General features: G+C 35.9%; 1 protein-coding gene and 1 long non-coding RNA gene across 4 annotated transcripts in view; one reads left to right on the forward strand and one right to left on the reverse strand.

Moving 5' to 3' along the window:
• Window positions 1-15,112, forward strand: part of iffo1a (intermediate filament family orphan 1a) — a 38,171-nt gene extending 23,059 nt beyond the window's left edge. For all 3 annotated transcript variants that reach the window (XM_039819526.1, XM_039819523.1, XM_039819525.1), the window contains one exon: window positions 11,066-15,112. In XM_039819526.1, the coding sequence (XP_039675460.1) occupies window positions 11,066-11,210 (145 nt within the window). In that variant the 3' untranslated portion in view covers window positions 11,211-15,112. The remainder of the gene's footprint in view (window positions 1-11,065) is intronic.
• On the reverse strand, window positions 11,171-15,445 carry LOC120570897. The gene is made up of 4 exons (XR_005641161.1): window positions 15,325-15,445; window positions 14,314-14,388; window positions 12,311-12,386; window positions 11,171-11,279 (listed from the first exon to the last, which is right to left on the reverse strand). It is a non-coding gene; the product is annotated as an uncharacterized LOC120570897 (long non-coding RNA).
• Window positions 15,446-16,542: the final 1,097 nt, after the last annotated feature.

Here is a 16,542-nt window from a genome sequence, read left to right on the forward strand (position 1 = left end):
ACTATGACTTTTTTCCGACTAAAAAAGTCATGACTTTATGAATTTTTTCGACATACTATACTATTGACTTTTTTTCGACATACTAAACTATGACCTTTTTCATATTTTGTCGACATACTATACTATGACCGTTTTCATATTTTTTCGACATACTATACTATGCCTTTTGTATGACATACTATACTATGACTTTTTTGACATACTATATTATTACTTTTTTCATATTTTTTCGACATACTATGACTTTTTTCATGAATTTCGACATTCTATACTTTTTCAACATAATGTACTATAACTTTTTATGCCATACTATTTGGCTCATTGCTATTATAAAACCGTTACTACATATATCTGGTAATGTTTCATTAAATAAACACAGAAACAAAAAATACAATAGTTTATTGATTACAAATAGTCATTCTTCGCCAAGCAATGTAGTTCCACGGCAACATTAAGCAGAATGGTTACCAGGCAACACACAGATGCAGATCAAATCATCGTTTTCATCATACTATACTATGACTTTTTTCGACATACTATAGTATGACTTTTTTTATATTTTTTCGACATACTGTGCTATGGATTTTTTCGACATACTATACTATGACTTTTTTCATGATTTTTCGAAATACTATACTGTGACTTTTTGTCGACATACCATGAGACAATTTCCATACTATGCCATGAATTTGTTCATATTTTTTCAACATACTATACTATGACTTTTTCATATTTTTTCAACATACTATACTATGACTTTTTGTCGACATACTATACTATGACTTAGTTCATATTTTTTCGACATACTATACTATGACTTAGTTCATTTTTTTTCGACATACTATACTATAACTTTTTCATAATTTTTTGACATACTATACTATGACTTTTGTTTGACATACTATACTATGACTTTGTTCATATTTTTTCGACATACTATACTATGACTTTTTCATAATTTTTCGACATGCTATACTATGACTTTTGTTTGACATACTATACTATGACTTTGTTCATATTTTTTCGACATACTATACTATGACTTTGTTCATATTTTTTCGACATACTATACTATGACTTTGTTCATATTTTTTCGACATACTATACTGTGACTTTTTTCACCATTTTTTTACATACTATACTATGACTTTTGTTTGACATACTATACTATGGCTTTTTTCATATTTTTTCGACATACTATACTATGACTTTTTTTCGACATACCATACTATGACTTTTGTTTGACATACTATACTATGACTTTGTTCATAATTTTTCGACATACTATACTATGACTCTTGTTTGACATACTATACTATGACTTTTTCATAATTTTTCGACATGCTATACTATGACTTTTGTTTGACATACTATACTATGACTTTGTTCATATTTTTTCGACATACTATACTATGACTTTGTTCATATTTTTTCGACATACTATACTATGACTTTGTTCATATCTTTTCGACATACTATACTATGACTTTTTTTCAACATACTATACTATGATTTTTTCCGACATACTATACTATGACTTTGTTCATATTTTTTCCACATACTATACTATGACTTTTTTTCGACATACTTATACTATGACTTTGTTCATATTTTTTCAACATACTATACTATGACTTTTTCGACATACTATACTATGCCTTTTGTTTGACATACTATACTATGTTCATATTTTTTCGACATGCTATACTATGACTTTTTTTCAACATACTATACTACTACTTTTTTCGACATACTATACTATGACTTTTTCAAAATTTTTCTACATACTATACTATGACTTTTTGTCGACATACTATACTATGACTTTGTTCATATTTTTTCAACATACTATTCTATGACTTTTTTCATATTTTTTCAACATACTATACTATGACCTTTTTTCATATTTTTTCGACATACTGTGCTATGGATTTTTTCGACATACTATACTATGACTTAGTTCATGATTTTTCAACATACTATACTATGACTTTTTGTCGACATACTATGCCATGACTTTGTTCATATTTTTTCAACATACTATACTATGACTTTTTCATATTTTTTCAACATACTATACTATGACTTTTTGTCGACATACTATACTATGACTTTTTCATATTTTTTCAACATACTATACTATGACTTTTTCATATTTTTTCCACATACTATACTATGACTTTTTTCATATTTTTTCCACATACTATACTATGCCTTTTGTTTGACATACTATACTATGTTCATATTTTTTCGACATACTATACTATGACTTTTTTCATATTTTTTCGACATACTATGCTATGACTTTTTGTCGACATACTATACTATGACTTTTTTCACAACTTTTTTACATGCTATACTATGACTTTTTTTTCGACATACTATACTATAACTTTTTCATAATTTTTCGACATACCATACTATGACTTTTGTTTGACATACTATACTATGACTTTGTTCATAATTTTTCGACATACTATACTATGACTCTTGTTTGACATACTATACTATGACTTTGTTCATATCTTTTCGACATACTATACTATGACTTTTTTTCAACATACTATACTATGATTTTTTCCGACATACTATACTATGACTTCGTTCATATTTTTTCCACATACTATACTATGACTTTTTCGACATACTATACTATGTTCATATTTTTTCGACATACTATACTATGACTTTTTTTCAACATACTATACTACTACTTTTTTTGACATACTATACTATGCCTTTTGTTTGACATACTATACTATGTTCATATTTTTTCGACATACTATACTATGACTTTTTTCATATTTTTTCAACATACTATACTATGACTTTTTGTCGACATACTATACTATGACTTTTTCATGATTTTTCGACATACTATACTATGACTTTTTCAAAATTTTTCTACATACTATACTATGACTTTTTGTCGACATACTATACTATGACTTTGTTCATATTTTTTCAACATACTATTCTATGACTTTTTTCATATTTTTTTGACATACTATACTATGACCTTTTTTCATATTTTTTCGACATACTATACTATGACTTTTTTCGACATACTATACTATGACCTTTTTTCATATTTTTCGACATACTATACTGACTTTTTTTCGACATATTATACTATGTCTTTTTTCATATTTTTTCGACATACTATACTATGACTTTTTGTCGACATACTATACTATGACTTTATTCATATTTTTTCGACATACTATACTATGACCTTTTTTCATATTTTTTCGACATACTATACTATGACTTTTTTTTGACATACTATACTATGACTTTGTTCATATTTTTTCAACATACTATACTATGACCTTTTTTTCGACATACTATACTATGACTTTGTTCATATTCTTTCGACATACTATACTATGACTTTTTTTCGACATACTATACTATGACTTTTTTCATATTATTTCGACATACTATACTATGACCTTTTTTCATATTTTTTCGACATACTATACTGTGACTTTTTTTCGACATACTATATTATGACTTTTTTCATATTTTTTCGACATACTATACTATGACTTTTTTTCAACATACTATACTATGATTTTTTCCGACATACTATACTATGACTTCGTTCATATTTTTTCCACATACTATACTATGACTTTTTCCACATACTATACTATGTTCATATTTTTTCGACATACTATACTATGACTTTTTTTTCACATACTATACTACTACTTTTTTTGACATACTATACTATGCCTTTTGTTTGACATACTATACTATGTTCATATTTTTTCGACATACTATACTATGACTTTTTTCTATTTTTTCAACATACTATATACGATTTTTCGATACTTTATACTATGACTTTTTTCATGATTTTTCGACATAATATACTATAGACTTTTTCAAAATTTTTCTACATACTATACTATGACTTTTGTCGATACTATATCTATGATCTTTGTTCTATATTTTTTCAACATACTATTCTATGACTTTTTTTTCATATACTTATACTTACTATGACCTTTTTCATATTTTTCTATACTATACTTATGACTTTTTTTCGGACATACTATACTATGATCTTTTTTATTTTTCGACATACTATACTATGACTTTCTTTCATATATTTTTTTATATTTACTACAACTTTTACATTTACTTGGTTTTTCACATACCACTATTCATACTATATATTTTTCTTTTTTTGACATACTATACCTAAGACTTTTTCAAAAAAAATTTTTACATACCATATCCTTGACTTTTTGTCGACATACTATACTATGACTTTGTTCATATTCTTCACATACCTCTATACTTTTTCTATTCTTCTACATACCACTACTGACTACTTTATTTTCTTTTCTCTATACTTTTTCACATAACATACTATGACTTTTTTTCTATTTTTCTGAACATACCTATACTATGACTTTTTTCTATTATACTATACTTAGAACTTTTCATTTTTGACATACCATACTATGACTCTTTTTCTTTTATTTCGACATACTATACTATGACTTTTTTCATAATTTTCCTACATACCATACCTATGACCTTTTTTATTTTTTTTCGACATACCATACTATGACTTTTTCTTTTTTTCGACATACTTATACTATGATCTTTGTACATATTTTTTCGACATACTCATACTATGACTTTTCATAATTTTTCACATGCTATACTTAGAACTTTTTTTTAACATACTATACTATGACTTTTCATTTTTTTCGACATACATAAACATGATTTTTCGACATACTATACCTATGACTTTTTCATATTTTTTCGCCATACTTATACTATGACCTTTTTTTCAACATACTATACTATGACTCTTTGTCTATATTTTTCTACATACTATACTAGAACTTTTTTCTTTTTTTATATACTATACTGGCATTCTTTTTCTACATACCATACTTATGACTTTTTTCATATTTTTTGACATACCTATACTATGACTTTTTTTTCAACATACCTATACGACTTTGTTCATATTTCGACATACCTGCTATGACCTTTTTCATATTTTTCGACATACTTATACTGTGACTTTTTTCGACATACTATACTATGACCTTTTTCATATTTTTTTCGACATACCATACTGTGACTTTTTTTCGATACTACCAACTATGACTTTTTCTATTTTTCACAACATACTATACTAAGACTTTTTTCAAAATTTTTTTACATACTATACTATGACTTTTTGTCGACATACTATACTGACTTTGTTCATATTTTTTCGACATACTATACTATGACTTTTTGTCGACATACTATACTGACTTTTTTCATATTATTTCGACATACTATACTATGACTTTTTCTATATTTTTTTGACATACTATACTATGACTTTTTTCATATTTTTTCGACATACTATACTATGACTTTTTTCGACATACTATACTATGACTTTTTTCATATTTTTTCGACATACTATACTATGACTTTTTTTTCAACATACTATACTATGACTTTGTTCATATATTTTCTACATACTAGAACTTTTTCATATTTTTCGATATACTATACTATGACATTTTTTTTCGACATACTTAACTATGACTTTGTTCATATTTTTTCGACATACTATGCTATGACCTTTTTTCATATTTTTTCGACATACTATACTGTGACTTTTTTTCGACATACTATACTATGACCTTTTTTCATATTTTTTCGACATACTATACTGTGACTTTTTTTCGACATACTATACTATGACTTTTTTCATATTTTTTCAACATACTATACTAAGACTTTTTTCAAAATTTTTTTACATACTATACTATGACTTTTTGTCGACATACTATACTGACTTTGTTCATATTTTTTCAACATACTATACTATGACTTTTTCGCCATACTATAATTGACTTTTTCATATTATCTTACTACATACTCATGACTTTTTCATATTTTTTGACATACTATACTGTGACTTTTTTTCGACATACTATACTATGACTTTTTTCATATTTTTTCGACATACTATACTATGACTTTTTTCGACATACTATACTATGACTTTTTTCATATTTTTTCGACATACTATACTATGACTTTTTTCTTTTTATTTCGACATACTATACTATGACTTTTTTCTTTTTATTTCGACATACTATACTATGACTTTTTTCTTTTTATTTCGACATACTATACTATGACTTTGTTCATATTTTTTCGACATACTATACTAGAACTTTTTTCATATTTTTTCGACATACTATACTATGACTTTTTTCGACATACTATACTATGACTTTTTTCGACATACTATACTATGACTTTTTCATAATTTTTCTACATACTATACTAGAACTTTTTTCATATTTTTTCGACATACTATACTATGACTTTTTTCACAATTTTTTCACATGCTATACTATGACCTTTTTGTTGACATACTATGACTTTTTTCATATTTGTTCGACCTACTATACTATGACTTTTTTTCAACATACTATACTATGACTTTTTCATATTTTTTCAACATACTATACATTACTTTTTTCGACATACTATACTATGACATTTTTTCGACATACTATACTATGACTTTTTCATGATTTTTCGACATACTATACTATCACTTTTTTCGACATACTATGACTTTGTTCATATTTTTTCGACATACTATACTATGACTTTGTTCATATTTTTTTACATACCTTACTATGACCTTTTTTTCTACATACTATACTATGACTTTGTTCACAATTTTTCTACATACTATTTTATGACTTTTTCTACATACTATACTATGACTTTGTTCATCGTTTTTTCAACTTACGATACTATGACTTTTTTCATCATTTTTCGACATACTATGACTTTTTACATATTTTCTCGACATGCTATACTATGACTTTTTTCGACATACAGTACTATGACTTTTTTGCCATACTATTTGGATTTTTGCTATACTATTTGGATTTTTGCTTTTATAAAACCGTTTCTACATATATCTGGTAATGTTTCATTGAATAAACACAGAGAAACAAAAAATACAGTAGTTTATTGATTACAAATAGTCATTCTTCGCCAAGCAATGTAGTTCCACAGCTACATTAAGCAGAATGGTTACCAGGCAACATAGAGACGCAGATCAAATCATCGTTTTCATCATACTTTGACTTTTTTAGTACATCCTACACATCCAGGGTTGTGGTTTGGAGGCAGAGTCGGTGCCCCCTAACCAAAAGGTTGGCTGTTCACACCCAGGATCCTTATCACATGTCAAAATGTCGCTGAGCAAGTCACTGAACCCAAAGTTGTCTTACTTAAGATGGGTTCAAATGCATTCAAAGAAACAATACTGTCATTTCAAAGAACTGTTTATACTATGACTTTTTCACCATATGATTTATTTTCAACATACTGTACTATAACTTTTATGAATTTTTTCAAGATACTACACTATGATTTATTTCATACTTTTTCTACATACTACACTATCCATCCATCCATCCATCTTCGTCCGCTTATCCGGTATCGGGTCGCGGGGGGAGCAGCTCCAGCAAGGGACCCCAAACTTCCCTTTCCCGAGCAACATTAACCAGCTCCGACTGGGGGATCCCGAGGCGTTCCCAGGCCAGGTTGGAGATATAATCCCTCCACCTAGTCCTGGGTCTTCCCCGAGGCCTCCTCCCAGCTGGACGTGCCTGGAACACCTCCCTAGGGGAGGCCCCAGGGGGCATCCTTACCAGATGCCCGAACCACCTCAACTGGCCCTTTCGACGCGAAGGGAGCAGCGGCGGTCTACCCGAGCTCCTCACGGATGACTGAGCTTCTCACCCTATCTCTAAGGGAGACGCCAGCCACCCTCCTGAGGAAACCCATTTCGGCCGCTTGTACCCTGGATCTCGTTCTTTCGGTCATGACCCAGCCCTCATGACCATAGTGAAGGTTATAAGCGAAAACTGACCGGTAAATCGAGAGCTTTGCCTTCTGGCTGCTCTTTTCGTCACAACGGTGCGATAGATGGAATGTAATACCGCACCCGCCGTACGCGATTCTCCGACCAATCTCCTGCTCCATTGTCCCCTTCACTCGGAACAAAACCCCAAGGTACTTGAACTCCTTCACTTGGGGTAAGGACTCATTCCCTACCTGGAGAAGGCATTCCATCGGTTTCCTGCTGAGAACCATGGCCTCCGATTTAAGGTGCTGATCCTCATCCCAACCGCTCGCGCCGTTCACCTTGCGGATCCAGTAAGTGCTGAAGGTCGCAGGCCGATGATGCCATCAGGACCACATCATCTGCAAAAAGCAGCGATGAGATCCCCAGCCCACCGAATGCAACCCCTCCCCACCCCGCATCACGCCATATCCTGTCCATAAATATTACAAACAGGATTGGTGACAAAGCGCAGCCCTGGCGGAGGCCAACCCTCACCTGAAACGAGTCCGACTTTCACGCGTGAACCCGGACACAGCCCTCACTTTGGTCATACAGAGATTGGATGGCCCTGATAGAGAAACCCCTCACCCCATACTCCCGCAGCACCTCCCACAGTATCTCCGGGGGACCCGGTCATACCTTCTCCAAATCCACAAAACGCATGTAGACCGGTAGCATACTCCCAGGCGCTCCCTCCAGGATCCTTGCGAGAGTGAAGAGCTGGTCCGTTGTTCCACGCCACCGGGACGGAACTCCGCATTGTTCCTCCTCAACCTGAGGTTCGACTATCCGGCCGAACCCTCCTTTCCAGCACCTTGGATTAGACTTTACCAGAGAGGCTGAGAAGTGTGATACCCCTGTAATTGCGCACACCCTCTGGTCCCCCTTTTTAAAAAGGGGAACCACCACCCCAGTCTGCCACTCCTTTGGCACTGTTCCAGACTTCCACGCAATGTTGAAGAGACGTGTCAACCAGGACAGCCCCTCCCACACCCAGAGCCTTGAGCATTTCTGGACGGATCTCATCAATCCCCAGGGCTTTGCCACTGTGGAGTTGTTTGACTACATCAGTGACTTCCGCCCCGGAAATCGACGACAATCCCCCGTCGCATCCTCCAGCTCTGCCTCTAACATAGAGGCGTATTAGTCGGATTCAGGAGTTCCTCAAAATGCTCCTTCCACCGCCCTCTATTACCTCCTCAGTTGAGGTCAACAGTGTGCCCTCCTTACTGTACACAGCTTGGATGGTTCCCCGCTTCCCCTCCTGAGGTGGCGAACAGTTTTCCAGAAGCACTTTGGTGCCGACCGAAAGTCCTTTCTCCATGTCTTCTCCAAACTTCTCCCACACCTGCTGCTTTGCCTCTTTCACGGCAGAGGCTGCAGCCCTTCGGTACCCTGCAACTGCCTCCGGAGTCCTCTGGGATAACATATCCCGGACAGACTCCTTCTTCAGTCGGACGGCTTCCCTGACCACCGGTGTCCACCACGGTGTTCGTGGGTTACCGCCCCTTGAGGCACCTAAGACCCTAAGCCCACAGCTCCTCGCGCCGCTTCAGCAATGGAAACTTTGAACATTGTCCACTCGGGTTCAATGCCCCCAGCCTCCACAGGGATGCACGAAAAGCTCCCGCCGGAGGTGCGAAGTTGAAAGTCCGCTTGGACAGGGGCCTCCTCCAGACGTTCCCAATTTACCCGCACTACACGTTTGGGCTTACCAGGCCGTCCAGAGTCTTCCCCACCCCCTGACCCAACTCACCACCAGATGGTGATCGGTTGACAGCTCTGCCCTCTCTTCACCAGTTCGAAAAACATACGGCCTCAGATCAGATGAAACGATTATAAAATCGATCATTGACCTTCGGCCTAGGGTGCTCGGTACCAGGTACACTTATGAGCATCCCTATATGTCGAACATGGTGTTCGGTTATAGACAATCCATGACTAGCACAGAAGTCCAACAACAACCAACCACTCTGGTTTAGATCAGGGAGGCCGTTCCTCCCAATCACGCCTCTCCAGTTGTCTCCATCATTGCCCACGTGTGCGTTGAAGTCCCCCAGCAGAACAATGGAGTCCCCACTGGCGCCCCCATGCAGGACTCCACTCAAGGTCTCCAGGAAGGCCGAAATACTCCGAACTCCTGTTTGGTGCATATGCACAAACAACAGTCAGAGTTTTCCCCACAACCCCCCGCGCAGGCGTGAGGGGAAGCGCTCTCTCGTCCGCCCGTCAAACTCCAACGTTAGGGCGCTCAGCCGGGGGCTTGTTAGTATCCCCACACCCCCCCGGCGCCGCACCCCTGAGCAACTCCGAGAAGAAAAGAGTCCAACCCTATCCAGGAACGGTTCCAGAACCGGGACCGTGCGTAGAGGTAAGCCCCACCAGATCTAACCGGTAGCGCTCCACCTCCCGCACCAGTTCCGGCTCCTTCCCCCACAGAGAGGTGACGTTCCACGTCCCCAGAGCCAGCGTCTGCTGCCCGGGTCTGGTCCGTCGAGGCCCCTGACCTTCACTGCCACCCATGTGGCAGCGCACTACACTATGACTTTAAAAAAAAAAAATCTACATACTATGGCTTTTTTTCCAGATACTATACTATGACTTTTTTTCACAATTCTTCTACATACTATACTATGACTTTTTCATATTTTTTCGACATACTATATCATGACTTTTTTTACTTGAATTTTTTCATGGCATACCCTTACGTTCCTAGAGCAGCCCAGGGGATAAGGGGAAGTTACAATAGAATTAAACTGCAGCAAAACAATCAAATAAACTGTAGTACGTGTGCAAACAAATACAGAATTTATTTACAATGAAATTAAAGTATTTATAAAAGGTGTCATACACTATATAAAACTACTCTGACAACAAAACAAGTGTATTAAATATAAACAGGCTGTACATCACATCTTACCTGGTAAACAACAACATCCTAGCAGACACACTCACTCCAGGAGGGAATCAAAATTCCCGGTTGACTGATAATTCTGCCTACAGAGGTAACAGGGAACATATGTCCCAATCCACAGAGAACCCTTCAGCTTTCTTCCTTTTCAAGTTCAATGTGAAGCTTTCCTTCACATTGAACTTGACTACAGACAGAGTAAAAAGGCTCAAGCTACATTATTTGCTCTTCCTCCACAGGAAGTCGCCCTCGCTCATCACGCTGGCAGCGGACGACTCCGACAGCGAGGAGAAGAAGCAGCCAGCTCTCCCTGCTGAGACCGGCGGCGACTCTTACTGCGGCGCCAACGCCACCATCCCTCCTCTGACCTGGAGGAAACCCTAACACACACTCCAACACACACTGCTGGTAGAACATGTCACACCAAGGCTCTTCTTCTTGCTGATTGAGAGCCTGAAATAGAGAAGAAGAAAAAAAACATTAAGTTGTGTAAAACTTCGACACTTCTAAAACTAGTGGTGTTTGTTGACCTAAGGTAGCAATTATTTTAAAACCAGCAGATGTGAAATGTATTTTTTTATTTTTTTTTATCTTTAAGCTTTTCTGAAAGCCACCAGTCTGACGATGTTTGTCAGTTTTACTTGACGCCAAATTGACAGCAGGTGATTTAGGGCATAAAGGTGGACTTAAGTCTGTTTTCAGTGGCAGAGAAAGTTACATCAACGTCCACACAAAACTAGAATGTGCTTGCAATGCTTATTTGATAAGTTATTAGAAAGATTTGAGCTTCATCAAATAAGGCAATAATCCTTCACTTTATGTTTTAATGCTGCCCTCCTGTGGTTACCGGCTGTAACGGCACCTCAGTGAAGCTTAAACGGAACAAAATGACACTTTGAAAAAACATGAAATGATATTGTTTCTATTTTCCCTGTGAGATGAAATGGACACGTTCGATTTTGCACACTGACCTCGCTGTTTAGTGCAGGAGCCGATTATTTGCACAGTTTCTGTAATAATGCCTTTCAGCTGCAGGTGCACAGAGAGGCAGTAACGCACAAAGACATAGTTTGCACACTTTATCATTATTATAATGAAATGCTTGTTTCGATTGTGTATTTTGATTTTATCGTTTCTAATCCTGTCAAGTGCAGCAGCTTTAAAATGTTGCACGTTTAATGCCTACAATTTTCAATTACCACTTCTGGGATTTTACTGAAGGTAAAGTAACTACTTAACAAAAGTTCACATTGGCCAGATCTCCAACTATCAAAGCCCAACTTGCCTTAAACCGACATACGAACATTTGAGGAATATGACACCCTCTCTGATAAAAACATTGCATCTGCATGAGAGTGAAAGTTAGTCAAGAGGCACTGTCCTGATAATGCACGGTTTAATCTCCCTATTTTCTTTAATGTGTAAATTAATTTAGAGAATATTTTAAAAGTAAATATTTTTGAACTCCACCTCAAATGTCTTACCCTGAGCTTTTTAGACGTCGTCACTCCACACCTCTATCTCATACTGGGTGAGTCGTTTATCTTGTAAAAATGCGCCCTGTATAAAAGACAGATGTAGAGCAGTAACTAAGGATTGTTTTCATTGATAAATTCTGACTTTACTTTTTATAATATGTCAGATACAAATATAAAACTTGACCATTAGTCAAAAGCTTAAGATCTTCAGTTTACTACCATAGAAGACTAAAACTAGCAAATATACGTGTTTGAAGAGCTGGAACTGTAAAGTTTGGGGCATTTGTGCTTGAAAAAGAAAATTACAATTATCAAAATTATTGCAGACTCATTTTTTCTTAGTCGATTAAATGACCAATGGTTCTTGACAGATCCATTTATTGCACGTCTTTGTTTGCTAAAATGTGAATTGAGTTAAGGCTGCACCGAATAGTTTCGGAGCTTCAATCCTAGCGTTGACGTTCCAATTCTAAAATCAACATTGTGGAGTTAAAACAGAATGAATACAAATGCTAATGAAATGCTGCGCAGCATTTCATTAGGATTCATTCTGTTTTAACTCAGTATTTCTGTGCAGATGCAGATAAAGGTTATGCTAAGGGCGTATTCATTATTTCATCATATATAAATTTATTTTACGTCCTTACTGGATTAGCCTGCCGTCTCCATGTATTTATGTTGATGACACGGACGCGTTATATCCATTAAAGGAAGTTGATTTAATAAAAAAAAGATGAACTAATTTAATCAGATGAATCACTTTATTCAAATTGAGGATTTTGTTTGTGTATATATTTTTTTAAGTTTCTGTAGGGTAATGATGTCATAAAAAATGACGATAAACATTCAAAGTTTGATTTGAAAACCTCAGTAGGAGCTTCAAATGTAAAAAAATAAAGACATTCGGTACAGCCCTAGATTTTAGTTTAGAGAATTTGAAGAATCTCTCAGCTGAGATGGATTTTTTTCCGTCTATATTTAAAAAGGGAAGGTGTCACATTTACACGCCATCAATCACAAGCCAACCTCCATGCTAGCATCAATGCTAATGGACTTCATTACCCTTAAAGTCCCACGGGACACATGTCATACATTTCTACTGCAGAAATAATGGATTTGTTTGTGATTTTGAGACAGTTGGCACCAACAGAAATTCAAGGGCATTTTTAATTTTCTTTTTACAAAAGTAAAAACCTATTTTAAGAATGTACAGTTTGTAAAGGCTAAATATTGTATCTTATGTACATAAAAAAAAGGCTGTGTACAATGCTGAACTATCTAATACCGTAAGCTTCATGTTCTTATGATGTAAATTTAGCGGCAATAAATGCAATTTATTCATAGCTTTCTTTTAGGTTTACCGTTATCATCAATTGATTTAGACATCTTAGCAGCACCATATCAGTACAGCTGGCATCAGTACATTTTAAGGATAATTTTTCTAAAAGATGTTTCAGAGGAAATACACCTGCAGCAATGATTCAAAGATAAAGTGAATTTACGTTTTAGTTTCCTGTTAAAGGACATGTGTACATATGTGAAGGAAAGAAGCCATTTTTGCAGTTGATTTTGACAATCGTGATTTTTTTTCCTTCTTTTTTTCAAATTTCTTTGTGCCAGTTTTTGTGTCTTTGTTGACATAAATGTGTCCCAGCTCACCTCTTCAAACATCTTTCATTAACTGAATGTCTGCTTAGTCAATAACCTGCCATGTTTAACACAGACCCATTAAAGGAACACTTTTGGTTTTAGTCCTGTAGTTTTCTCCTCTGAAGACATTTCTAATCAAAAACCAGACCAAAAAATAATTAAAAAAAAACGCCTGAAAATGCTTGTTTACCTAAACTGAACTCTTATTTCACACTTTTCACAGATTGTTCTTAGTAGTGCTCAGAGAAGAAATGGACTACAATGCAAAAAGTATTCCTTTATTGTCAAAGAGAAACAAAGCAAAGCAACTGCAAGTGTACAAATATACGTAAAGCAAAAATAAAATAGACATCACTCACCTCATGAAACTGTGTACAGATGTGGCTGTAACCGAACTCTGGGCATCTATATTATCAGAATGTAAATAATAGCTTCTGTTGAAAGAGCAGGAAAAAAAGATTTAAATCAAGAGTGAATTGGGAAGGAAAACGACTTGAGACCTCATGGAACCGGAAATATGGACGGAAAACAGACAGAAGGAGATAAATAAGTCAGCTGAAGACACTTCAATGCACTTGAGCAAGGCACTATTCCTTGTTTGTAACAACCAGATTGTAGTCAAAATGTGTCTCTAAATTAGGGCTGCACAATAAATCTTTTTTTGTGTGAGTTTTTTTTGTGAGTTTTTGTGTTAGTTGAAGGAAAATACCAGTAGAAAACTACACTTTAAAATGTAACTGTCCTTCGTTTTAATTGTGCCTTTTATATTCAATTCAATGTTGAATAACATTTGTTTTAAATTCTGCAAGAAGTTGCTGTATTTCAGCAGAATATTAAAAGCAGCAAAAAAAAAGAAAAGAACTGAGCACGCTTTGATGTCTGTTTATCTATTGCAAGTATTATCGTTATCGCGATATTTAACAACGTTATTGCATATTTTCCTCATATGGTGCAGCCCTGTTCCGAGCTCCCTGTGGCCGTTGTGCTGCTGATAGTCTGAGCCTGGATTTTATCTCCGTCACTTCACGTGTAAAAACTCATCGTTGTTTTCATGAGGTCTTTTAACGTCGTTTTGTTTTCAGTCACAGAGCTGTGTGTTTCAATCAGTTTACTGAAGCTTAATGAAAAGTTGCACACAATAAAAGAATTCAAAGAGTCTCTGTTGTGAGTTTATTGTTCACGCGGTACATTTACTCAAATACCAATAATGCTAGAACATTTATACACTTTGTTTCTTTTCCACTGGACTGGCTACTTTATACTTCGTCAATTTTTGAAGAATATTGTGCATTTTACTGCACAACATCTACTTTGTTTATTCAGATTTTACATGTTAAATGTAGACAGAGACGGGGCGACCTCTAGCTCACCTAGTAAGAATGTGCGCCCCATGTAGGCTGAGGCCTTTGCAGCGGCCCGGGTTCAAATCCGACCTGCGGCCCTTTGCTGCGTGTCATCCCTCATCTCTCTCCCACCATTCCTGTCTATCCACGGTCACTGTGAAATAAAAAGGGAAAAAATTATCTTGTGGGTTTCTCCGTTGCCACGCCTCTATAGGAGACTAGCGGCAGGTTCTGAGTGTTTGGATTCTAATGAGAGAAGTGAACACCGATATTTTCGCCCCATTGTCAACAAAGTAAATATTGGACCCATAAGCTACATATCTCCAGAACATTCTGACACTAAAATATCTCAGGAACAAACTCTCGCGAGATCCTTGGGACTACAGCTAAGCTAACGTCAACTAGGGCTGTGCAATTAATAGGGTTGGGGAAAAAAAAAAAAAAATTATTCTTTTCCCTAGAATCGATATCTTTTTTACTTTTACCAACGATACACCTAAATATTTTCTGTTTATACGGTACTGCCCACGGCAATTACATAATATCCGTTTCCAGCAAAACAGACCGAATGGGAACACAGAATGGGCACACCATTTCTAGGGTTTACAAAGAATGGTCTGAAAAAGGAAAAACATCCAGTATGCTGCAGTCCTGGGGGGGGAGAAAATGCCTTGTTGATGCTAGAGGTCAGAGGAGAATGGGCCGACTGATTCCAGCTGATAGAGGATCAACTTTGACTCAGATAACCACTCGTTACAACCGAGGTATGCAGCAAAGCATTTGTGAAGCCACAACACGAACAACCTTGAGGCGGATGAGCTACACCAGCAGAAGACCCCACCGGGTACCACTCATCTCCACTAAAAATAGGAAAATGAGGCTACAATTTGCACAAGCGCACCAAAATTGGACAGTTGAAGACTGGAAAAATGTTGCCTGGTCTGATGAGTCTCGATTTCTGTTGAGACATTCAGATGGTAGAGTCAGAATTTGAACAGAATGAGAACATGGATCCGTCATGCCTTGTTACCACTGGGCAGGCTGGTGCTGGTGGGGGTGTAATGGTGTGGGGGATGCTATCCTATCAATATGGGCCAACATTTCTAAAGAAGGCTTCCAGTACCTTGTTGAATCAATGATACAAAGAATTAAGGCAGTTCTAAAGGCGAAAGGGGGTCAAACAAGGTATTAGTATGGTGTTCCTAATAATCCTTTAGGTGAGTGTAAATCGCAATACAAATCGAA

The sequence above is a fragment of the Perca fluviatilis genome, chromosome 13 (genome assembly GCF_010015445.1).
Source record: "Perca fluviatilis chromosome 13, GENO_Pfluv_1.0, whole genome shotgun sequence".
In the NCBI taxonomy this organism is placed as follows: Eukaryota; Metazoa; Chordata; class Actinopteri; order Perciformes; family Percidae; genus Perca; species Perca fluviatilis.